The sequence below is a fragment of the Branchiostoma lanceolatum genome, chromosome 11 (genome assembly GCF_035083965.1).
Source record: "Branchiostoma lanceolatum isolate klBraLanc5 chromosome 11, klBraLanc5.hap2, whole genome shotgun sequence".
Lineage (NCBI taxonomy): Eukaryota > Metazoa > Chordata > Leptocardii > Amphioxiformes > Branchiostomatidae > Branchiostoma > Branchiostoma lanceolatum.
This window is the reverse complement of record NC_089732.1, coordinates 13,270,964-13,297,985: the sequence shown is the minus strand read 5'-3', so window position 1 is coordinate 13,297,985 and position 27,022 is coordinate 13,270,964. Positions and strand designations below refer to the sequence as shown.

Below are 27,022 nucleotides of genomic sequence, written 5' to 3'. Positions count from 1 at the left end.
CCCTACTCTTTTTCGAAAGGTGTGGTGGGTTCTTTAACGTGCGCGGGGTGTTGCTCTCCCCAAACACGGGACCTCCATTTAACGTCCTATCCGAGGGACGTCCCTAACCCTAGATGAGCTAGGTACTCATTTACACCTGAGTGAAGTGAGGAAAGTCGTGTTAAGTGCCTTTCCCAAGGGCACAACGTCGGGGCGCAAGTTTGGACATGTCTCTGGGCGCACCTGGGATTAGATCCCGGGACCCCGGAGTTGTTTGACAGCCGCGTGCTCTACAGTTGCGCCACACGACGCCACTTACTGGGGAAAAACCTTACATGTGTGGGGAGTGTGGATACAGAGCAGCTCAAAGGTCAGCCCTTTCCCGACATGTGAGAATCCATACTGGAGAAAAACCGTACAAATGTGACCAGTGTGACTATTCTGCTGCCTCTAAATCTGCTTTGGACAACCATCTAAAAGCAAAACATACTGGAGAAAAACTTTACATTTGTGAGGTGTGTGGATACAAGACAGCTAAAATCTCTCACCGGCCTATCCAGACACGTGAGAATTCATACAGGTGAAAAACGCTACAAGTGTGACCAGTGTGACTATTCTGCTGCCTCTAAATCTGCTTTGGACAACCATCTAAAAGCAAAACATACTGGAGAAAAACTTTACATTTGTGAGGTGTGTGGATACAAGACAGCTAAAATCTCTCACCTATCCAGACACGTGAGAATTCATACAGGGGAAAAGCCTTACAAATGTGACCAGTGTGACTATTCTGCTGCCTTTAAATCTGCTTTAGACTACCATCTAAAAGCAAAACATACTGGAGAAAAACTTTACATTTGTGAGGTGTGTGGATACAAGACAGCTAAAATCTCTCACCTATCCAGACACGTGAGAATTCATACAGGGGAAAAGCCTTACAAATGTGACCAGTGTGACTATTCTGCAGCACGGAAATCCAACTTGGACCAACACCATGTAGCAAGACACACTAGTGAGAAACCATACGTATGTGAGGTGTGTGGATACAAGACAGCTAGAATCTCTCACCTATCCAGACACGTGAGAATTCATACAGGTGACAAACCCTACAAGTGTGACCAGTGTGACTATTCTGCTGCCTCTAAATCTGCTTTGGACAACCATCTAAAAGCAAAACATACTAGAGAAAAACTTTACATTTGTGAGGTGTGTGGATACAAGACAGCTAAAATCTCTCACCTATCCAGACACGTGAGAATTCATACAGGGGAAAAGCCCTACAAGTGTGACCAGTGTGACTATTCTGCAGCACGGAAATCCAACTTGGACCAACACCATGTGGCAAAACACACTAGTGAGAAACCATACGTATGTGAGGTGTGTGGATACAAGACAGCTAGAATCTTTCACCTATCCAGACACGTGAGAATTCACACAGGTGAAAAACGCTACAAGTGTGACCAGTGTGACTATTCTGCTGCCTTTAAATCTGCTTTGGACTACCATCTAAAAACAAAGCATACTGGGGAAAACCTTATTTGTGTTAGTTAGTTGTTATTAACAGTTATAAAAGATAGGCCTATAGGATAAGGTCTCCAAGCAGATGTTGAGATGAAAGATCGTAATATTTTCTGACAGACGGCCGGGCTTCTCTGACAGTCCCTAACCCTATATGAGTAGATGAATAGTTGATTTAACGGCCAAAAGTTCCTCAGGGAAGCGAATGGTGTCGACACATACCCTAAAGTTACTCATTACGGACTAGGTTTGATGTGGACATGAATATAGGTGGCGCTTCCGCGGATATGACATGAGCTCCACCCACGTAATTAGGAATCGTTCCTTTCTATGCCAGCGCGTGTTTTGAACAGTCTTGCATGTCATTCTAAATGTGTGTGCTCACTGGCTTTAAGCCTAAAACATTGGATATTTTCGCATTTCATGAGACGGGAGTATGTACCCTATTGGAGCCTAACCTGCAGTACCGCTCCCAGTCGTATTAAGAAAATTGATAAAGGAGACCGTCAAATTGCCAAATTTCGGTCTTTTCGGGAATGGGGAACTCGCGAAAGACTCGCAAAGGGGTTTGAAGTTTTGAGGCTTATTTGACCTGCGTCCATAGTATTGCGATATTTTAGACATTTCCCCGAAAATACAATGGGATATTAGGTCATAAACTATATGTCTTTCTCGCATTTCACCAATAGAAGTGGTCAAGTCTTTATTACCAGTAAATCAATACTTTCTAATGGACTACCAGATCCAAGTGTCTATCGTACGCGTAAGTTATGAAACAAGAAGACATTGAACAAATAGAGCGGTGTTTATGTCTGTTTATCGATCAATAGATCCAATTTCCATTAAAAATGCTATAAGATGTTTGGATTACTTCAAGATGCCGCTGAAAATACCATGGTTGTGATTATCATAATCTATTCATCTGATAGCTAAAGCAGGTACATGAAACTTTTTTTTCGGGAAAATGTATTCAATACGCAATTCATATTACTTAACGATATATATACTGGTGCCATAGAAACATTGCAGTTTATCAATTTGCTGATGTTGCGCTGATGTTTAATAAACATGGCACCATATTGACCACGGACAAAACGTTCATAGTAAGGGGGCTTATAGGGCTACTCCGGACCATGAGTGGCTAATTTGACCATGTAGCTGTGTCGAACTGACGAAAAAACAGGCCCAGTCAGTACTTGGGCAGATGGACCCATGGCAGGGATGGACAGGTTAAGATGTCCGAAAAGGGGCGGCAGTAAAGACACCTGGCTTTTAAAAGGAAAAATCAACCAGATCCCAGCCCCCTTTCAAGTGTGGAAGAATAAGAGTCTTTCTGGAGACAAGTTCAGATTTGTAGCTCCAGAAAAACTGAAAGGCTGCTGCCGTAAAGCTCTTAACAACAGAAGGAGGAGGGAGTAAAACAGGAGCGATATATCACAGTCTAATTTTTACACGTTTGCCCAGAGGCAAGAATGAACAGTTGAATATCATTTTTTTTCTGTCACATTTCAGTTTCAATAACGTTTCATACATAGCTTTATAATAGATGAATATAATCATTACGCCATAACACAGTCGCGTAATGGCTCTGGTAGTTAGTTTGGTGTATTTTCATTTAAAAAAGAGTAATTCTTTAGTGTGATAAACTTTATTCTTTCGAAACGATGTCTTCATGTATTTCAACCCACCAAGAACCTTACAGTGATCCAACATTATGAATCCTACAAAAGACATTGATAAATACAACTATCTTACAATATGCCTTGGAAACAACTCCAAACTTCTACAAACTTTCCTTACTTGCTCACTTGCTAGTAAAATGTTACGTCGACTCTCAATGGTCTACACCAACAGTAGACAAAATTGTGGACCAATAACATCTTTCAACACATCTACATACGCATTATGATACAGAGATTTTCATTGGGTTAATGTTACGTATGGTAGCTCAATGAATTGCACAACCAACCAATAGAAGGCTTGCTTTGAGCATTGAAATTACTTGACATTATGCAAAAACTGCCTTCATTGGTGTCTATAAATAAATTGAGACATGTGTCTTCACATTGCAAGCGAGTCTTAGGCACTGGATAGTCAATTTGTTAGAAACAGCAGATCTAGTTAAGAAAGACAACAACATATATAATTACATCAACGAACTTTCTAGTCTTAAGTAAACGAACTAGAATACATTTTAAATGTAAATATGCCTATTTGAGATAAAGTAGTAGTAAATAAACAGTACGGCATAAAATAAAACATAAATCTATCGGATTTCCACCATGTACATGTCATAACATATTTGGCTGAAAGCTAACTTATTCTCAGTCCCTTCAAAGTACTAGCACGGCATGTTCTAACATGTTTCTGTAGAAAAGAAACAAGAAAGTTTCTAAGTAACAAACCTGTTGTAATACGAAAGCGTCAAAAAGTTGTAGAAAAATATTGTTGCTGCCCTTATGACATCTGTAGCAAAAGCTCCTTGTACGGAAATATATGTACAATATTTCCTTTTTGTATAATAGCCACAATTCGATCACATAACTTACAAAGTATCAAAAACGCCACCCTTGCAATGCTGCCCCACAGACAGTCTATGTACAATCAACTTCTCTTATTTTTAACACCGGCGTTTTTTTAACTATTGCCCCTGCCTCGATACAAATATGTACATAAATACATACACTTTTAGAGACCCCTACAATACAGTCTGTAGAAGTATAGAAGCTTAAAATGTCATGTTATGAATCGAAAGATGCTTCTCAGAAGAAGCATTGCATAGGCGTTTAGATGTCGTTCAATATTATACATGTAGTTGATGAAGCCTTCTTGCAGAAAATAATAATTTTGTGAGAAAAAAACGTGTTTGAATCAGTAGTTTTACGTACACAGTATTGTAAAAACTTTAAGGCTCATAACACCATCGTTATTGGAAATCAATTGGTTACTTTCGTTCAATGGTTGCCAAAAACACAGACAGAGAGACAAGAAAAACTTCCTCAAGGTAAGATCTGCATTGTTTCCTACTTGGCTGCAAAAATCCGGGTAAAACTGATTCCCATAACTGATTCCCATCTTAAAGAAAACCATTCCAAGCTCTGTGGGATTCTATAGGCTGCTGACGTAAAGCCACGTTTAAAAAAAAACATTACAAGGTCCAAAAGTTGCAAACCATTTTGCTTCAAATACAATTATGGTCAACGAACCATAACCCTTTTACGCCATCTTTTGGATGTTTAGTACAAAAAAAGGTCAACATTTCTTGGCTTCGGTTTATAAAACAACGAAAAGGCTTGAGGAAAATCTTGTACGTTTAGAGCTTGTTTTAGTACTAGTTTCTTGGGGGAAGAGGTTTATTTGTTTGTTTGTTTGTTTGTCTCAGTAGTCGTACTGGCGCGGTGTGTAGGAGCGCTGTTCTCTGTCCATGGAGCCGGAGGAGTAGCCGTTCGGCATGTAGCTCATCGGGAGTTCCTCCATGTCTTCGTCGTCACTCAGGCGACACAACAGGCACACCTGTTAAAACAAGATGCGGTTTTAGTCATCTGGGAAGCTATCAACCAATCAGGTTACGTCTCACATCGTTACTTTAGGTTCAGAACAAATTAACAGCCAAATTGTGCCAAATAAGGATAGCTCATTAATTATTCATGAGCAACTGTCAGTAACATCGCCAGTATCGTGTCTACCGGGGCTAAAGAGCAGGGCCCCTACGCGAGCGAGCCAACGAATCGAGCGATAGGGGTCCTGCTTTTAGGAGGGTGCCTCTCCATAACGCTCACCTTTGGTAAGAAGATGATGACCACGACAATCGTAGCCATGCTCAGGAGTCCGATGGCGACGACGGGGTCCTCGGGAAAGTCCGTCATCTTGAGGCAGCAGATCCAGGCCACGAGGCAGCCGATGGAGAACACGATCCCCACGAAGATGAACCGAGACTCGCTCATGTTCAGGTCGGAGGGACAGGCCAGCAAACTGAAGAGCTGTGGGGCGGAAAACATGATGTTACATTTTTGTATGTCTTCTTTACTAAATGACAACAACAAAGAGATGTTGTTTACCGTCTGTGTTATAGATAGTGGCATCGGTAGAGTGTTTCGCCCAGAACCGAGAGGTCCCGGGTTCGAAACCCCAATATGCCCCGATGTTGTGCCCTTGGGAAAGGCACTTTACACGACTTTCCTCACTCCACCCAGGTGTGAATGGGTACCTGACTTCGGTTGGGGAAGGTCGTATTGAGGTCACCTGCTGGCGCCGAATGGCAGCCGCCCAGACCCTTGCGACAGTTTCATAAAGTGCAAGTGTGGAGCAAATATGTATCTGTTCTGTATTATATGATTGCCGCAATTCAGCACTGGCTGCCATTGCACGGGTAATTTCTGACCAATAAACCATTATTACTATATTCATTATGGAGATATTCAGTGAAAACGTAAAATGCTGAAGAAATAATCTGATCAAAACCACAGTATTTAACATAGAATTGCTATCGGTTTATTTCTTTGAGAGAGATATTTAAAAAAAGGCCAGCGAAGTGTTCTATAACGTACCAGTGTGAGGAACATGAGAAACATGACGTAACGTACCAGTGTGAGGAACATGATAAACATGACGTAACGTACCAGTGTGAGGAACATGATAAACATGACGTACGTACCAGTGTGAGGAACATAAGAAACATGACGTAGATGAGCGACATGATGAGGTCCTGGTTGGTGGTGCCGCACGCCGTGATGGCGGGTTCTCCCGAAGGGTACACGATTTTTGCCGAAGGCGGCACGATCCACAGCCACTCCACGACGGCCACGATCTCCGGCAGCAGGAGCAGGACGGTGAACAGCAGCTGAGCCCGGTTCCCGCTCATCGGGGTCAGCTCGTCAAGGTCGCGCCGCGACACCCGCCAGATCCGGATGGCCTGAGGAACGACGGGAAAAGACGTCAGCATCTTGTGGAAGGTGTAAATGTTAGTGTCAACTGTCAAGATCACGTCGCAGACTTTCCTACTTAGCTAATAGTGTTAAGTCCCAGTCACCCGCCAGATCCGGATGGCCTGAGGAACGCAGGGAAGAGATAAGTGTTTTGTGGAAGGTATAAATGTCAACTGTCAAGAGCCTGTCGCAAACGTCATACCACAACTTTACGGCAGAAATCTGAGGTCATTCTGGACACCCGCCAGATCCGGATGGCCTGTGGTACGACGGGAAAGACGTGAGCGCTTTGTGGAAGGTATAAATGATCATGAATGTTTGTGTCAACTTTTCAAGACCCTGCCGCAACATCCGCCGGCCGAGGGACCGTTACAGCCTCGGACTTTCGTTACACAGACCACGACTTTATTCATGTACTAAGTAACTCATTTATGTTCAAGCATGAGGGTTCCAAACGACATGCCGTTCAGTTAAGCCCCTTTCACACTTGTGCGTATATACAAGTCCGCGTGTTTTTGGTTAAGTTTGCAGCCGAAGAAGTAATTTCTTTGATTCGATAACAAGGTTGCACAACGGTGGGTCAAAGTAAATAACAACTTCTTCCCCGCAAACTTTACTCAAGAAATGCGCAACTCATACGCATTTGAATTGAACATACGCACACAAGTGTAATAGGGCCCTTAGATAACATCGCATACACGTACCTTCAGCAGCATGGGTGCGAAGACCAGTGCGTGGATGAACCCCATGCCCACCCTCCTTACGCCGCAAATGATCTCGTGCGGGTGGATGACGTAAGCGTAGGCCAGGCCGTACATCAGGAAACAGCCGAACAACATGATGTACCCCAGGCAGTGCGCGCTCTCGCGGCTCTTGAACGAGTTGTCCAATCTACAGATACAACGTAAGACATGTGTGAAGTCAGACGTATTAAAAGAACACAATAGAAACAGACAATTAAGTCAGCATGATGGGAACAAATGTGAGAACTATGGTCTCTTTCATTATAGGCTTGTACACTGGAATTTTGTCCTTGGAAAAGACACTTTACGTAAATTACACGACTTTCCTCACTCCGCCCAGGTGTAACAATGGGTACCTGACTTAAGTCGTGTCCTAGACACAGTGCTTCCTTGGCCTCAAAAACGCTATGGGACTACCTTTACCTTTTTGTTACAACGACATTGTAATTGTAACAATCATAAGAGGGGGATCGTGTGATAAAATTCCTGACAGACCTCAAAACTGTTCAAACGGAATAATTCTGACTCAGGAGTTTCTGACTCAGAGACCGTCAACATTGTTCAGTGTCCTAGTAGTATATAGAGAGGTTGCGGTCACTCTACGGCTGTTTGTCATTGAAGATTCGTGCAAAACATCGTGTGATCATTTTCCGGTGAATAATGAATGAAACTAGAGTTAAGTATTTGTGATACATATACTTCAGGTTTGCTATGTTAGTTTAGCTATTATGGGGTCTTTTTATAACTATGAATTGGTATTGAATTTTTAATTGAATTGAATGTGTGATAGTTGTGTGCCGATTTGTTAAAAATAGAGAGAACGCTAGCGACCCCAAAGAACACCCCTCCCAATGAAATGGTATGGCTACCCTGTGAGGTCACAAAATCAAGATGGCGGCCACCACACATACCAATGGATCCAACAAAGGTTTTGCTACGCAAACCTGTAAAATGCACGTTTATCTTACCTGTAGCAAAAGTAGAAGCCGATGATGATGCACAGCAGCGCCCCCTGTGCGGCTATGATCATCACTGCAAGTGCCCACGGCGTGGCTCCCGTCAGGTCGCTCAGTATGTCCGGGGTGGTGGGCGGTGCTGTTGTTGGTGCCGTGGTCTGGGCAGACGACTGGTGTCCGACCAACGCCAGGAGCACAAAGCACAGGGCCGACATCCCCATACGATCCATCGTTGTTACTTTAACAATTCCTAAAAAGAACAAGAAAAAAACGTCTTAAATATTGTAATCAGGAATGTACGAAATTCACATCATCAAACCTGTTAGGCCTGCCTACCAAATCAAAACATTTAAGAAACAGTTCTAGCCCCTCTACATCTACTTGGAGGCAATACATCATACCAGAGTAACAATCTTTCTGTAATAGTAAAGAGTTTGTTAGTGTTATCCGTTCCCTTCTTTGTATGTGTTAGGCCTGCCTGCCAAATAAAAAGAATTACACTAAAGAAACATTTCTTGCCCCTCTACATCTGCTTGGAGGCAGTGTATTATAGCAACAATCATTCTGTAATAGTAAAGAGTTTATCAGTCTTGTCCATTCCCTTGTTTGTATGTGTTCTTGATCTGCAGTACAAACCTGGAAAGAGTCTGTGGGTTCTATATTTATAGGTATATATATACATGGCATGTCATAACATGGTGATCTTCTAACGGAGTCTGTATGACCTAAAATGTGTTTTTATAGCCTATTGACATCTTGCCAACTTCACATGAGGCGCCGCGGGTCAGTAGACAGATCGCCGCGCTCTGGGAGTAGCTGTGAGGTGCGTGACCTCTAGTCGCACATGCTGTCACAAATCACAGTAGAGGTGACAGTACAAAGTCTCAAACAACAGGATCTCAGAGGAACATGCTTATACAGAGCGCAGAGAGAACCCAATTTCTTAAAGATTGAACTAAATTTGATTTGTGCATTTGTAAAACCACCAAAATAAAATATTCTTTGTTCATTTTCGTTCATCCTCTGTGACCAGCTGTCATCGCCATCAAGTAGGGAGGACTTTTGTCAGTTAATGATCCGGTTTCTCTTTAAACCCCGTAGGGAGCCTTCTGATCTATTTTGAATAGTCGCGAAGATCGAGAACTTTAAAGGTTTTATGGGTATTTAATAGTCCGATAAGGAACTGTTTGGCCGTAAAAAAAAAGCCTAGTAAACAGGTCCTATATGAAGCTTTTTATGGTCTCCAACAGGCACCCTGGTGACTCTGCTCTGTTCTGTTCGCGAGGCTATCCCAGAAGACAGAACAGAACATAATTTACATGGACATGCAAAGGCGATCGCAGTCGAAGTGAGACCACAAAAACCTAGGCTCTACCATCCTCCGCTGGTCGCTGGGAAAAAAGTAGAAACTGGCCAAATAGAGTCAATTGTATGAAGGGAGTCGGCTACGGGGATAGGGTCCAATATTGCAACTGCGTCTGCGAATGTTACCCTCCATGGCCAAAGTCCCCCGGCAAATGTTCTACCAAAGTACCTTTAGCCGGCGCGGTTTTAATAGTCTGGTAGAGACTAACAAAAACTGACTATCAATGAAATAGATTATTGCCTGTTGATCTAATACAAAGGTACTGGTAGGGGCAATCGGGCAATTCGAAACCTTTACTATTAATCAAATCGCTCGCATAGAACTCCCCATGCCCAAACTTCTGACGTTCCTGTTAAATTTTTACGGCTTCAGGAAAATTGACATATGAGAGCTAAACCTATCTCACGTCTTCCTATCAATCGATGTACTTCGTGACGTTTCCGTAACATCCCTGATAACATTACCCACCATTAATGAAAGGTCGGAATGAATTTCTACGTCTCTCCAATGTATGCTTATATAGGACGTCTAATTAAGTTACAACCGCCCTGGGAGATGTCTCGTGCCTGATATTGCGTGCCGAACACAACATGGGAACGAGCTCCATACGTGCTGTGCTTGGCCCGCGCGGAACTTTTAGTGTTCCTGACCGTGACCTTGGCGTGACTTTTTCACCGTTCTTGGGAGGGAGAAGACATTAGGCACAGCACGTATTGCAAAACCAGCGGATAAAGATGCTGAGAGTGGGCTGAGTATCAGACATCAAGCGTTGCAAATTCGGAGAGTTATTTTCCTCGTCATTGGTGGTGAGGGCTTGTCGCACGACACCTTAGTAGCGTTAAGGCCCTGTCATACTTGTGCGTATATTCAAGTGCGTATGAGTTGCGCATGAACATTTTTTTGGTTAATGTAAAGTTTGCAGGGAAGAAGCTGTTTTCTACTTTGCCCATCGGTGTGCAGCCTAGTTATCGAACCAAAGAAATGACTTCTTCGGCTGCAAAATTAACCTAAAACACACAAAAAATGTTAATATGCAACACATGCGGTCATGTATATACGCACAAGTGTGACAGGGGCTTTACAAGATGATGAAATGTCAGTTCCGTCTAATCTCCAAGCAGATGTTGGAAGGAAAAGTTGTTACGTTTTCCTAGCTCCCCGTTTCTGTAACAAACTGCATTTCTTGTGTATCATATATGGTACCGTATGGTTCGCATGAATGCTCATGTTTCCAAACACAGTCGTCTTCTGTCTAAAAATAGAGAACTTGCAGAACTTGACCTTTCTAAGCCCCCCGATAGACGAGAGTGACTTCAACAATGTGACAACTACGTTCGACATGCAACTGGTTATAGAAAGGTCCATAGTTCACGGACACCTCTCTACCAATTGAATAGACGGAATAGACACTACTACATGGTTTACTCACACAATTCCTTCTAAGATACTTGGTTATGGAATTTTCAAAGACAAATCTCTAAAAGATCCTAAAAGAATTTAAAAAAATTGATAAGTTCTATCCCTCAAAAATCCGTGTAGTCAATTAATAACTTTTAAGTTATCGTGGTTACAAGTAGAGACAGAAAACACACAAGCAACCGCTGTTAAAAGTTAACATTCTAATTCTCGAAGGAGGTAATAAAAGTAACCACATGCATGCATACATGCAGAATGGGTAGTCATCGAGGTCGTTCTATCAATTATCTCCGCGGACCAATCCTGGCACAGGTAACTAGGCGAGCTCGGTTGATTGACAGCTGTTGTCTGTTACGACTTTTTTCGTTCTCTTTTTGGCGACGCCTCAGGGGCAAGCCAAATATCTACTATATCGTGTGCAGATTGCAAGAATTCTAGGAATTGTACAGGAATGTGAAAGTCCATGGGCCAATAACTCAAGAATGCCTGGATGTATTGTCTTCATATTTTGCAGGTGGGTAGGTCTGTGGGAGACTTTGTAATGATTGGATTTTGGGCCCCCTAGCGACTTTCTATGGTACTGCAGGGGAACTTTCACCTTTCAAATCTCGTCTTCTGAACATTCTATAGTCATGATTTTTAAGTGTGGTGGATAGCTCTTTCTTAGGAAAATATGTCCTGTAGATTTGGACCCCCTAGCGGCTTTTCTTGGAACTGCAGGAGCTGATTTTGACTCAAACTTTGAAAGAGAATAACGCAAGAAGGGGATAACGGATCATCATAATTTTTGGTGTGTAGATAGCTTAAGTGATGATTTACATAATCATATGCCAATTATGCAAATCAATATCTGATTTGCATAATTAATGAGGACAGTTAATAAATCAGCTGAATTCTATTATAAGACTCTCAAACACATGGCATATGTAACTGAGAAAGAGATAAATATCGATAGATATCAATTATGCAAATTGATACTTAATTTGCATAATTAATGACAAAATACTATAAATCCATAGTGGTAAATGATGGGGATTTCATTTTGGCACCATTTGGAAGTTAAGTAAATGTGGCCACTATTAGACACAAATCTTGCATAGAGGGCCTCATATACATAATTTATGAGGAAATGGTACGATATCTTTTTTTGTGAAAACAAGATTTTCGTACATTGGACTATTTAAGTTATTTTGGTAGAGAAGGTGATTGACTGATATGATTTATGCGAGGTCCTTATTTGCACGTGGGCTAAAAACGAAAACGTTAACAGAGACCAGCGTCGCCATGGCAACATCTTTTTATGTTGCCAATCTTGTTGAAAATGTCACTACTAGAAGCCTCCAGACTGCGACACCTCGTGCATAAAAGACAACCCTGAGGAGCTTTAGAACGTCTTTGTGAAGGTCAAGTCGTCCCTGAAGGTCATTTCGCACATGTGCACGATAGGAGAGGAACTTGGAACGACAGATGGTAAAAACTGAGACAAGTCTGTCAGAATACTGCACACAAGACATAGCGTGTCCGTGTGATTTTTAGGAACATGGAGTTGGTGCCAAACCTGGAAGGTGACCTATAAAATCTCCGTTTTAGCAAGATGTTATGTTTTATAGATTGAGCCTGTTGCTTTTTAAGAGGCAAATAAACTCGATGCGCCTTCTCAAAATACTTGTAAGAAATTAAGATGCAGATACATCTACCAGGCAGAATGGTAATGGAGGAGGCGTTTTGAAAAAAAAAACGTAAATATATGTCAAAGAATGAACAGACCTTTGACACACTTAATAAAACGTAGTTGACAGTGACGGTCTAAGTTGGTGCAGGATGAATATATCATAACCACGTGGCATTTATGTATCGAATATAGAAGTGTAGAGTAGAGTAGATTTCTTCGAAACATGTGTAAGTCATACTAAGGCAACAACATTTGCTTTCAAGAAAAATAGACATAACAAGACATGTTGGACTAGTTCTCTTATTCCATTTTGGGAAGGACCTAAAATATTGCCCAGGGATATTTCATCCCGCGTTGTTGTGTATCCTCTTCCATATGTTGTGTATTTGGACATGTCGGAATGTGATATGATATGGGTCGTTAGGTCCAACACATGTACAGCACGTGGGTAGCCTTGTACCCAGTTCTCTTGGGAGTGCTTCCAGTATACTAAAATGGTACGTTTCGAATTCCTAATGGAGTTGGCTGGGAGCTGGGTTATTGACTCTGCTATATGAGCCTTGTACAGCGCTGTTTCGTTTCGTTCTTCAAACAGAGGGTACAGTTGTGAACATCTGCTGGGACATGGCTGGAAAACTGATGCCTCTGCAGTGCCAATTAGCACATCGTCACTAGTATGGAGTGTAAGTAGCCGGGACCGAGGTTACCACGGTCGGTTACATGGGAGTGTCAACAAACGGTTGGAACTAGCAGCTGAGAGACGGTCTTTTCAAGCAAAGTTTATGCAAGGAGGTTAAAATACTAGTAATTTCAACCTCCTTGGTTTATCAGAAATTTGCAGCATTTATCTTACGATCAAGGACAAGCGAAAAGTTTAGTTTGTCACATGTTTGATAAACAACGACAACAAAAACAACAACAACGCAATGTTTTGACACATGCACGGGCGGCCGTTTATCCACTAAAAGTCGGATATGGCAATACAATGACGTTGCTGTACAGAAGATAGGAAGGAAGAGAACTCACAAATACATACTCAAAACTGCTCGCTCGTATGGCAAAGAATGTGAAATAGTTGACCTTTTAGAAAGAGAGATTTTCCATATTAAAGTACATTGATTGATATAAACATGACTAAGACGAAACACGACGAATATACCAACACTGATCTGATACTCTGGATCTGATACTGATAGGAGGGGTGGCGTCAAATTTGATCGGGCCAGAAAATAGGTCATAGCACGATTGTTGCCCAGCCCGCCGTCGATTTCATGTAGAGCCCTGAATACCAAATGAAGCCACACGTTAAATTATACCTGGCTATAATTCGTGGGACGTGACAGTTGTTGTAGATGGCGTAACGCCCTGAATTTTAATATGATAATCGGGGGCTGATGGAAAAAGCTCACATCCGCATGCTTCTGCAATCAACAACCAAAACACGGATATTGCGTCACGCTTGCAGCTGGAGAATGCAAGTTACAAACTGACACATTCTCAAATGATCGTCTAAAACTTAACATTAAGGTCATATATATGTTTACATATTGAACGCAAAGCTACATAGATAGCCCGTAGACAGACAATTGTACAACGGTACGTGCCTCAATGCTGCGAGAAACAAGAACAGCTGTCAAAACGATTGTCATATTTGTCTTCGACGTAACGCCACAGCGAGTTGGTAGTAGACCGAAGTTTAGCTCGGTAAACAGAGGGAAAGATGGCGACGTAAACATGTCAAAACGTCAGGTAGAACAGCGTCAACTCACCTGGGAACGGGGGATCTGGAAAGAGGGTTGGTGGAGTGAAATACGGCGTGAGCAGAGAGGGACTGGTAAAACTAACACGGAGTAATGATCGGGCTACATGCCATCCGGGTGAGTGGCAAACATCTGTGCCGACGATATCACCGGGCCGTCTGACGGGGGAGGTCCGCGGGGCAGGTTAGGGGGGAGCAGGAAGCATTTCCGTCGGAAGGAGTAGGCACGGGCCAGGGCACGGGGCAAACCGTTAATGCTCTACACGGGGGCGGGCTCGATTATTTTGGACCGCAGTCAGTCAGTCATACTGACTCATACATAACACTTATTGAATACCTACATGGCTGAAGAACTCTACCCTAGCAGTAACAAACTATCAAATATTTCTGATAATATTACATAGATAGTGCTTTCTTTTAGTTTGAAATGGAGCATTGTACAGCCTAGAACCTAACCATTGTATAGCATAGAACCTTCCTGACAGTTCCAGTAGCTTTTACTTTTTTAGTAGTTTGATATAAGTATCCAGTAGTATTTTATCTTTGCCTTACATTGTACCTGTTACAATCGTTGTGCAATAAACTTTGACTTGACTTGACTTGTACCAACATATCAAGTAAAACTTAGACAGCGACTATTGCGTTTTAAAGTAAATATCACACCGAATAATGTATCACTATATAGCTATCTCAAGGAGCATCTAAATAAATAGAGAGTTAACAATAGGAGTTTTACAACATTGTGGGTGGACCAGTTTAAAGTGGGCACACCCTCGGAACAGTAATGGTTTGCCCCTACAGAGCAATCGTTCAAGGTTGTCCGACGGCATACCAACCGAATCAGAGGACCCGAATGTCACAACATGACCCGGGCACCAAACTGTTGCTGTAAACTCACAATCCAACACAAACGAGAAACAAATGCTACATTCTTGACTAAACATTATAGTGGGAAGAATGGCCTTATGTTTATGTTTTTCACACCTTACACTACTAGTATACGACGCAAACACAGTGGAAAACGGATACACCAATCATTTTAATGTATAAAAAGAGAACGAAAGGTCAGACATGTTTCAATCCATCATGCTCTGTGCACAGGTGTCTTTAGGCTAGCCTTTACATGTTCGGATCGTTGAACCGTAATTTGGGGGCACAAAAAATCTAAACAAACTGGTACAATCAATGTGACTTATCTGTATATATACATGCACGATTGTTTCCAGTTGGAATACAACCTTGTTTCAATGATTTACCTGTAGTATTGAGCCAAGAATATGTGCCACGACAATAATATACAGTGAATTGCTTATTCTGTGTGTTTATGAAACATATTCTAGATTTATATACAGAAGCTATACACTTGGTATTTTTCCTGTTTGGCTATTCATAATCATCGACTCAGAACGGGTTTTGATGATATTTGTAATATTTTCGAAGTATTGTTATATAATCATAAATTGTTATAGATATTGCTAAATGTTTTTTAAAAAGTACCATGTTTTAGAAATTGTTCTGATAATTTGTCGTCCTTTTCAAATAGAGAACGAAAAAGTCGTAACAGACAGCTGTCAATCAACCGAGCTCGCCTAGTTACCTGTGCCAGGATTGGTCCGCAGAGATAATTGATAGAACGACCCTGGAGCCCCCCGTGCGCCCGGTGACGTCCCAGAGGTGGGCCGGTGAAAATTGCGACCACTTGTCCTCATTTATCAAACGTCACACGGACAAAGGGCTTTTACAAGAGGTCTGGGAGGTACAAATGGGGCTATTCTATATTTGTTCATCAAACGTTTCTAGGTGGATTTAATCAAATTCTTGCTCCTGATTGGCTGAGGGAACCCCTAAAGTTCTTCCAATTGTAGGGATTTTGATCATCCGAAGTTGCGCAGTCAGAGAATCTTCGCACACCCTCCATTTACTATTAGTAAACTAATAGATCGCGAAGTATTCTCCTTCGACAATATCTAAAATCATCTCCTTGCTAAAATGAACCACCCCTAAAGTAGGACACTACGTAGAGGTTGGTGTAGCCTGAGTGTCATCCTGTTTCAGTTCCAGGCCCTAATTTTCACCTGAAAGATCCTGAAACAGGATGACACTCAGGCTATTAGGTTGGTAGAGAAGACTGTGATCTTTCTATCATATGGCCCGTTTTCTGTCGGCATTTACCACCAAGTGCCGACAGAAAATGGGGCATGTGATAATTAAAAAGGCCGCTCACTGTCATGGGAGGGGCACTTTTCAACAAGAAGTCCTCATCACAGCGAGGGACAATACATTCAAAAGATGACAGATGGAATCAATGAATAAACGTGTCATCCACCAAGTGAGTTAATTGGACATCTGTTGTATACAAACAACAGGGGACAGGACAAAGGCAGCAAGAAAAGAAAGTAAAAGTCGCCGCGATGATAAAAACCAGGTGTTATGAACGTGGTTTTACGTGTTTACACCGGGGGAGTTTCAAAACACGGTCTCTTCAAAGACTCTTGTTTACAGTACACATTTTCGGATTATACAGTACACAATCGATCATACAATAAAGTCAGTCAGTCTGGAAGACTAGGAATTATATGAACTGTGGATGGTAACAATTCAGGTAAAAATCAAATTCAAATTCAGGTACAGTGCAGTTAAGTTAAAAGCCAGATAACAAATGTGAAACAAAACGTTAGTCCGGTACAATACTGATTCTATAATTTGAGTGCAACGGGATTTTATGCGACGAAAGAAATCTACCAACAGTCTTGATTTTCTCCTTAAAAAAAATCATTCTTCTTGTGCAGCAGCTAACGTTATATAACTTTATTATAAGATGTAGACCTGATTTATCGGGTGATTTTGTGAGTTGATAAATCTTTTTTCGAAATCCCTCGACTTCTGTATCTGTATCTATCTGTATCTATATAGCCGGTATAACCGCCATTAGGCGTAACACACCAGCTTCGCAGGCACGCGGCGCGGCAGCAGCTGGTCATATTACACCGAACGGTCTGTTACACCTAGTCTTTGCATATCTGACTGCAACCGTTCTTTAAAGCTACTTAGTGAGGAAGCTCCTACAGTACTTGATGACAACGAGTTCCATTCTACTATGGTTCTCGGGAAATACGAATTTTTGAACACATCAATCCTTGGCTGATAACTCTGGTACTTAAAAGCATGACTATTTCTGGGCCTCTTCTGAGCTGGCATTAGATACTTATCAGTCGGTACGTCCACAAGTTTATTAGTCATCTTGTACATCATGCAAAGTCTGGACATTGTTCTCCTGTCCTCAAGTGACACTTGCAGCTAAGAAAAATATAACATTATCGACAGGCAAACATTCGATCTAAAGTTTGCGTGTTTGGAAGCTGAAAGAAAAGTTACAATTGATAAACCACAGACGATAGCGGAGCTGGTTGAACCATAAAATTCATGAATACTTTCATGACCTCTGGGGAACAACCTAAAGGTGTCAAAGATAAAATACAGCTCTCTATAGATAAAAACGACGACACCTCATCGTGCTTTATGTCAACGCTGCGGCGTTCTGACAGAAGAAGGTCCCATGTTCCTTGTCGCTCGAACATGTGTCTCTACCGACGGTGTGTTAGCCTGGATACCAGACCTTTCGCGCGATGCGATGATAACCCCTTTTGAGCGGGGAAGACCTAGTAGTTGGGATAGAGTTGGCAACCGGGAGCGCTTGGCAGCCGAACTCTGATTTCTATCGCGCTACCCCGCGTGAGAGCTAATAGTGGGCCGTGTGCTATTTGTGGCGGCGGCGCGAGTTGCTTCCCCGGCCGAAGGAGTAGCGCAAGGAGCGCGGTGATCTGGCACCCAGGCTAACGGTGTGTTTTCTCTGTGCATCTGTCAGTTGACGCACAGGGAGGGCCAGGAGGGCAGCCTAAGGCCTGTTTTGCTTTATCCACCTGTCAGTCTAGCCGTTGAAAACACTACGTAAACACCTTCTCTTGTGAACATGTACGCGAACTGTTGTTTTGAAACGACCAGGGCACGTGCCTACAAATTAAATAGGAATAGGTAACAGACTCGCTCTCTGGAGTAGAGATCTCTCTGTTTTTCTGTGTCTCTTCGGTCGAAAAGACGATTTTTTTTCTTCAATTTTAATAGTGCAATGTAGCTACGCTATGGCGCGATTTTATAGCCAATTTCCAAGCAGATGTTGAGGTAGAAAATCGTTCAGTTTTCTGATTGGCTGTTTTTTCTGACAGTCCTCTTCCCCAACTGTCAGCCAATCAGAAAACGTAACTATTTTCTACCCAACATCTGCTTGGAGATTAGTCTTTCACTACTCCCCAAGGTTGTGAATGGAATGTCCCGCAGAGTACATGACTCGTCCAAATAGACTAGCGGTTGTTCCCGCCAAACTTTTTATCAGACTGGTTGTTATCCCAGCTAATTACACGACCCAGCGTGACTACAACTACCCAAGGTTACAGGAAAAACTATCAAAACAAAACCAGCTTGCGCGGTGTTGTAATTGTGGGGACGGATTTTGCCATTCCGTAGATTTTCCAAAGAACGTCACGTTTCCAAGACGGCGTCTCACTGGGAGAAATGAAAATCAATCAATAACAAGAGTCTTAGGACCCAAAATCTCCATGAAACTTTTTTTTGTATTAAACCAGTTCCCCCCATTCTATATCGCTCAATGGTATGACCCCCGGCCACCTGCAGCTGTCGGGGGCTCAGGTTCCACATTGACCCACTTTCGCTATCAACACTAACAGCTGTTAGAAGTGCCACAATGGCCAACACTGCAAATATAGATTTTCCCATTACTTAGGCAAATTAAGTCCAATTTGCATAATTTGCACTTTATTGTATACATCCCTCTCTAAGCTACCTGCCAAGTAAATAACATGAAAATCTGTCGCTCCTTTCTTCAGTTATTCTCCTTTGAAGATTTTGACAAATACGCCATTGCAGTTCCAGTGACACATACCAGAGGGCCCAAAATCGACCTTGACCTTTCTCCTCCCCACACCTACCCACATACCAAATATCATTTCAATCCATCCACGCGTTCTTCAGTTATGCTGATTTTAAGCGTCCGGTGACACATACATACAAACACGGTGACACAAACATACACACACGCGCACACACACGCAAAGACACTAACTTTGCGTGATTTGCACTTCAGTGTGTACATCTCTGTCCAACCTACCTGTGTACCAAATAACATGAAAATCTGTTGTTCCTTTCTTCAGTTATTCCCCTTTAGAACATTTTTACAAATAGGCCATTGCAGTTCCAGGGACACAAACCAGGGGGCCCCAAATCGACCTTGACCATTCTCCTCCCAGCGCATACCCACATACCAAATATCATTACAATCCATCTACACGTTCTACACTTATGCTGACTTTAAGCATCCGACGACACACATGCAAACGATTTACCTCCTAACTTATGCAAATTCGGTCTCATTTGCATAGTTTGCACTTAAGTGTGTACAACTTGGTCTAACCTACCTGTGTACCAAAGAACATGACGATCTGTCCATCCACTCTTCAGTTCTTCTACATTTAAGATTTTAACAAATACGCCATTGCAGTTCCAGTCACACATGCCAGGAAGCCCAAAATCGACCTTGACCTTCCTCCACCTGACACCCACCCACATACCAAAAATCAATTCAATCCATGTACAGGTTCTACAGTTATGGCGACTTTAAGCGTCCGGTGACACAAACATACACACAGACACCAAACGCAAGCAAAACAGTATCTCATGAAAAAGCCTTTTTTCATGGAGATAACTACATATTTTGATGGCAGATCAATTTATAACTTCATATGTCTATATATCTACAAGTCCTTGATATACACATGTAATGATACATGTACATATAGTGTTATATTGTTAGTATCTATTTGGTAAGAAAAAAGAAAATCATGACGAGAGTTTCACCAAGGCAGTAAATGTGTGAGCTAACGCAGCTAAACGTTATCGGTGATCCGTTTACTGCAACAATATTGCGTTTATCTGCGTTTCCTGGCATCCATATTTGGAAGTTTATGTTTACGTGACGTATACGAATACACTGTGGCACTGGCTGCAAATACACCTGATATTATTATTGTTATTATTATTATAATACACTCTGAGAACAGTTGGCTTGTGTCTTGGGCTTTTTCCTTATCGTGAGAAGACAGCACGGCTCCGGATTTCCTCATCACACAACCTTGAGAATTTCAATTCCCCTCCGGGATTCTTCATTTCACGCTGATCACTTCAGAACACAACGAATGCCGAGAATTCTTACTAGCGTAGTGGGACCTGATTAATGTGATGTTGTCAGACAAAACAAGGAGCGCCGTTTTTCATTCAGACACTGAGAGAAAAGAGAAGACTGACTTCAAAGTTTGCCTCCAAACTCTGACTCATTTTTTTCTATCGTCAGAAAGCAAGTCGTTGAAATCAAGGAGGTTTAAAATCAACTTTTATTCTAAACCTCCTTGTTGAAATCAAATGTTTAAAGGAAACCAAAGCAGTATTAGGGCCCAAAAATCGGATTTTGAAAGTCAATTCAGTTGTTTAGTCATTTCTATACATGATTAGTTCAAGCAACACTATCACAAAGTATAACGACGTCCATCATGCAGAAAATTGACGTCGTTGTGATGTGAGAACTCACTGAAAATCGTCGCCGGGGTTTTTGTAGGCTCGCGAAACTAAGGGAATCATCGTACGGCACGTTTTTGCGCGGTTTTGAAATGCTCAAAGTATGAAGTTATTACGCAAATGTGCTGAATAGTTTGAGTAAATGTCACTACCATAAATATTTCAGCATTTTTTCATTTCCATATTTTTGGGCCCTGATATTGCTTTAGTTTACTTTAACACCGAGTAAAAAACATTTTTTTGAACTTCCTGTCGTGCAGTTTAGCCTTAGGAACTTCCCAAACTGTACAAACTCCATGAAATTGAATACTGACACGATCGCTTGTAGTTTCAGACACAACCCACGCATTTCGGGTGACGTAGAGCTCAAAAGAACTACTTACATGCCAGAGAACTTTAACTCAAAGAAAAACAATTCCCACAAATTCGTCAGGCAAATTTTCCTCCATTCAAGAAACTGAAACCTCTCTGACCCGCGGTGACCTCACACGTCGCCATGGAAACGGTAATCAGGCGACAAATCTTTCTTACATCAAGTTGAAAAGTTGGCGGGCGGAAGACATGGTAGTGATTCACTTGTGACTCAGTAGAACTACGCAAAGTCTGGTGACCAGAACTAATGAAATAAATTTCAACATTCTTGGGTGTTTGGTCACAGAGGAGGTACCATTCTTGCCATACAGTATGTAAAATATCTCAAAACAGAAAAGACTATAACAAATACGGAGGGCCAAGACAGAAATCATCTGTTATGAGCGCGTGGGAAAATATTGGTATATCAATGAATATCATTAAAGTTTTTAATCCATGCATATATAAGAATTCGAAAGCTTTCCTGGTTTTCTTGTGAAATGTTTTCCGACTGAATCTCCGTGCAATTTTGTTGAGTTTGGTATTCCCAAATTCTTTAAAACTAAAACCGGTGTCACACTGACTGTCAAAGACCTTCGACCGAATCTGTTGATCGGCAAAGGGTCGTCGAATTTCAACATCGCCAGAGAATCGTGCGCAACATTCGCCTGAAATTCTACTCTGTCACATTGGACAGTGACCTTCGGCCGATCTCTGAAAATTGCACAGTGATCGCAAGGATGCCGGCCGTATTGCTGCCAAAATGTCCTTTACAGTACGCAGACTAATCTCCAAGCAGATCTATCGGTGACAATGACAGTATCCAAAAGGCAAAAGCAATATTTATTGGCCACCGACGGCTAGTTGGACTGCTTTTGCCAGTTGGATACTGTCCCTGCCACCGATAAATCTGCTTGGACTGTTGGAGATTACTTGCAGACTCGCCAAGCGCATGACGCCGTATTTTGTGGGCGAACTTTGGAGGGGATTCAACGTTTGACGGGATGTTATCATGGATATGTCGTTGAACTCTTAATGCCCTTCGACCTGACCTTGACCTTCCTACAATGGCGGACCAGAAAGTTTATCAGTTAGCTGAGATCAATGTTGAATCGAGCTTGACAGCATTGAACAAACCTTGCTAGGACATTTTGGTGAACATCCTAATTAAAAGCCCTGACCCGATAGCACCTCTACCGGAGCATGCACTATGTATTATTCATATCTACATCACCTGTTATATGAAAAGAATAAAGTGTTTTGCAACCATATTTCAATTTATGGAGTCCTTCTCATTGTATTATCTCCCACCCCATACACTAACCCTTTTCCGGATTCCTGTCCTCCAATCAAAACCCACATTTTGGACTCTTTTGCGGCAGCGACCAATCATCATTAAACGGTACATAATTCATTCAACACAGTACAGAACGGTTCTATTGCCTATTGTACACAACGGACATTTCATCAGCTATAACATGATCTACGCCCTTTGCTTCACACAAAGGCCAAAATTCGAAACACGCCGGCGTATGAAATAACGCCATCTATAATTCATAAGACAGAGTTGGGGAGGATTGCATCTTTAGAAAGTGCCCTCTAATCTTTTGATCCCGCAGCACAGAGAAATCGGATGGGATTGATGAGTTCGTGTCCTATTTGTACAGTGATGTACCGACATGTTCAAATAGCGCTTTCTATCATAATTTCGTTGGCACTTCCATGCACGCTTCGCTTAATTACGGCTACATATCTTCTTTTCTTCACACGTTCGCAAGTTCAGACACGTTTTGTAAGGTTGTTATATATAGGGCACGCACTGTCTAATCAAGGACATTGGTCTAATATAAAATACGTCAAAGTAATTCTACTGACCAACTTCGCATTTGTGTTTGCGTGTGTATGTGTATGAGACTATGTGTCTGTGTGCGTGTTTGTGTGTTATGTATGTATGTTTGTTTGTGTGTGTGTGTGTGTATGTTTTGCAGTTGTTTCAATACACCGAGTACAATAAAGATAAAGAATCCATTTCTAGACCCGCTGCCATATTTTGTCACTTCAATCCGAGTTACAAAAATTATTTCAATCTGCAATGTCGAAATACAATGCAAATACAGGGTACAGCTGGAGCCTGGAAAGACTATAAAAACTCCCTCAAGAATCCGCAGGACTAGTACGCCGGGCATTTTTGGCAGAGGCATTCGGACGATTTCTTCCCGAGGACAAGAACGACCGCTATACGAGAATGTCGAAGGTAATCCAAAGTCCCACTAGATGTTTTCCCAACTTGGTACTAAAGCCGCTAGATGTTTTCCCAACTTGTAATGTACGCTTCTCCCACGGTATGAAGTTTCTTTATTTACATTCTCGCATCTGTCGACAGAAGTGGATCTCAAGTTCAACTTCACGTGTCTGCTTACCGGTCAAGGGTTATTGAACTTGACAGAAGTGGGGAGGGGGGCTATTTCTCACAAGTTGGAAATACAGGTATTTATAGGGTGCTACGCGCTTGTAATGTTGAAAAGGCTGGCGTATTTTCGCGAAAATTACGAAGACCTTGGAAAAGACCTCTCTGAAGTTAATGCAAACAAACTGCCGTTCATCAAATTTTCTGTTCTGTTGCTGAGAACAGGTGACCTCCCGGAAGTATCAAGTTAGAAGTAGATACCGGCCCCCTTCTCAGTCAAGTTAAATCCTTCTTCATAATGTTATGTACCAAGACAGGTGAAATCTAATGCTAAATCTTACCGTTTCCAGTGTCAAAAAAGAATCCCTACCGATTGAGTAATACTAATAGGAGCAAAGACCCAAAAACAAGCACGGTTGTCATATCTGCTTGGAGATTGATATTTTGAATGTTTTCATCGTTTATGGTCATCTTTTATCATCTGCACAACGAAGAGTACTTTGTGCATACTGTCAATTTTACCAAGGTGGTTTTATCATGAAGACAAGAGGACCCCTTGCTCTGATTTCAAACCTCCTTGGCAAGTTGGGCGGGGGACAAAAAAACGGGGCATATGATAAAACGGTGACGATCTTCCCCACAAACCTCTGCTTGGAGAGTAGCTTTGACACACCTATTTCGGTGACAAAAAAAGCATTGATAAGTAGGTCTTGTTGACCTTGCCCGGAGGGAAGACTGGAACAGATCTGTCCGGCGTTCCCACGTGATGAGGAGAGATGACAAAGCCAGGGGCGCGGGTAGCCGACCCCGGGATGCCGGGCGTGCCGGGACGATTAGCGACACTCCGCTTCACAAATTGTTCAAGCATCGATTGGTGATACCCAAACTTGGCGAAAATGAAGCTTAATTATTCCGATGTTCTAGTTCTATGGTTTTTGAAGCTGTGAACGTTTATGATTTATGTTATTTTCGAATGGTTTGACAGAGAACTATTTCGGTTACAGCCTAATTGGTTACAGTGTATCATCAAGGTTTGAAACCTCATTGGTATCATAGACAGCAATCGGCATGTTAAATTACGTCCAAATGTCGTTGCACGGGTAGAACTAACATCCACATGCTGTCAAACTTGTCAGATGGCAAAGAAATCGATTTTTACGAAACCTGCGTCAAATGTAGGTTTATATTACAACGTGGCGTATTGCAGTGAACATTTTAGTCGCATTTCTGAGACTAAAAAGGTGAAAATTTCGGACGGTGTTGTTGTCAAGAACTAAATGATAGACTTATGATATCCGAAGCACAATTTCATCCTATTTAGTCATTTCCGCAATTAAACGAAAGATAAACAAAACAAATCACTCGTGACTAACTCGATGACATTTCATGTTTTACATTTCTGTTTGCGTCGCCATAATCAACAGACTCCATTCCGTGAAATTGGAAAATAGAATAATACTCGCGCCCAGGGGACCCACTTATGATAAAACCGGGCATTGTGATTCTCAGGCGAAAAATTGAAAGCCATTGAAAGCGAGGGGGCAGGCGGATATGGGGTCAAAGCGGGTGGAATGACTGGGTATGCATTGGTCGGTTGCAGCAAACCTCCTTGTTTGCAGGACGTAGCATGTAGACAAAACAAGTGTGGAAAACATAAACTAGAACACAAGATTACTAATTGACAGAGAGTGAAAGGGGTCCATGATACAGTAAATAGAGACGACTACTGGGGGAGAAGCGACGCAACACGTTTGAGGTGCATCGCACTGTACGTTCTACTGAACATTATGGGTCGCCCCTGGTCTGATTTTCAGGCTACGTTCTGTGTTTGTAACCTCATTCGTAACGTCTAGATATAACAGTCCCCCAAACAGTCGGTAGTTTGGGGGCTAGATCGTAAACAAACGAAACAGAAGCTCCGGTCAATAACAATAGAATGGCGGGGCGAGTCCCCAGTACAGCGTTGCCTGTACGACATTGTAGTACCTTAATTATGCGGGCTGTCGAACTAGAACACATACTAGTACACAGAAAGGGGGACTGTATGTAGCTCACCTTAATTCTCGACTGGACGCGGAATTTCTGGCACCAAACTGAAGATTGCGAACGATGTCTAGGTCGTGGCACTCTCGATCCAACTCCCTGCACCGTTGGGAACGTAGGCAAGCAAAGATGTGGCCTATATACACACTTCCGAGCCCACGTACGTACGATCTGCTCTCTCTCTCTCAGTCGGGCACTGACTTCACTTCCGCGGCCGACTCAGAACACGACGGACGGCTCCGTGACGTCAGGCGAGTGACGTAGAGCAGGAGTATGTTCCAACCACACCTTAGTCACCAAGACCGAGGGTGGGAGCCTCTCTGTCCTGCGCCTGGAGAAAGGTCACCAGTTATTGTTGTCTTGTTCTGAGTGCTGGTACTATTGTGTGCTGCACGAAACAGGACGAAATTGCTCCGGGGCAATGGGCGGAACCATTCGGTCCTTGGGAGGGTATATAGGGCAGGGGCCAGGTGTGCAATCCATCGCAGGTATATTTTGATATACCTGGCAAGCAAGTTGTTGTAACGTTACTTAGAAAAACAACACCTTTCTGATGTTATTGTCGTTGAATTTCTTTTTTTTTTGCCGTAAAATTTGACAGGGTCACAATATCATGCAAACTTTGTTGAGATTGGAGAATACGGTACGTTTATTATGTCCAAGCAATGACGTTGAATAGAGAAATTAAACCTCCTTGGTCCAAGTTCGTGTGGTTTGCGTTTTGCTTGATTCAACCAAAGATATATGGTTGACGAAAAAAGGACATTGGTTTTTGAACTTAAGAGATATCAAACTGCATTGCAAAGTGTATTAAAAGTTGGGCGGCAACATATATCTACAATACGACGCTGTATTTATTTTTTATTAATAGTCACCCTTTTTCTAGGCTGATTATCCTATTCTATTCAGTACGAAGCCATGTATTATTTTGAATCGACATACATGTAGGGTCATGAGTGTTACAAGTGTCACGTAACGTACACACAATGGGGTACAAGTGGCCACTATTGTTCTCTCACGGAGAGGGAAACAGCCAACTATGCCAGGAATGCCATCGGTACGTGGCGGTGTGATTGACAGGGAGTGAACACGTCAAGTTTGATAGAATTAACATGTAGCCATCCATTGGTCGCGTAATTAAGAATTCAACCAATGATTTATGGCAGGTAAAACATGCCAAGGTTATCAAAGATGGCGGGCTTATCTGTTAGGAGTCACGTGACAAGCTGCTCTGTTTTAATAGACTGT

At 42.2% G+C, this 27,022-nt stretch overlaps 2 protein-coding genes across 3 annotated transcripts; one reads left to right on the top strand and one right to left on the bottom strand.

Annotated features, from left to right (window-relative positions):
• Positions 1-314: 314 nt before the first annotated feature.
• Positions 315-1,527, top strand: LOC136444273 (zinc finger protein 816-like). The gene is made up of 3 exons (XM_066441787.1): positions 315-543; positions 902-1,177; positions 1,244-1,527. Exons 1-3 carry the CDS (start codon positions 315-317, stop codon positions 1,525-1,527), a joined length of 789 nt encoding a protein of 262 aa, XP_066297884.1.
• Positions 1,528-4,845: 3,318 nt separating this feature from the next.
• On the bottom strand, positions 4,846-26,176 carry LOC136444540 (G-protein coupled receptor family C group 5 member B-like). Of its 2 annotated transcripts, none has more exons than XM_066442139.1 (6): positions 25,787-26,176; positions 8,131-8,368; positions 7,124-7,310; positions 6,149-6,406; positions 5,274-5,474; positions 4,846-5,007 (listed from the first exon to the last, which is right to left on the bottom strand). In XM_066442139.1, exons 2-6 carry the CDS (start codon positions 8,346-8,348, stop codon positions 4,873-4,875), a joined length of 999 nt encoding a protein of 332 aa, XP_066298236.1. In that variant the 5' UTR covers positions 8,349-8,368; positions 25,787-26,176; the 3' UTR covers positions 4,846-4,872. The 2 variants fall into 2 exon arrangements, with proteins under 2 accessions (XP_066298236.1, XP_066298237.1); XM_066442140.1 differs by lacking the exon at positions 25,787-26,176 and adding an exon at positions 14,342-14,553.
• Positions 26,177-27,022: the final 846 nt, after the last annotated feature.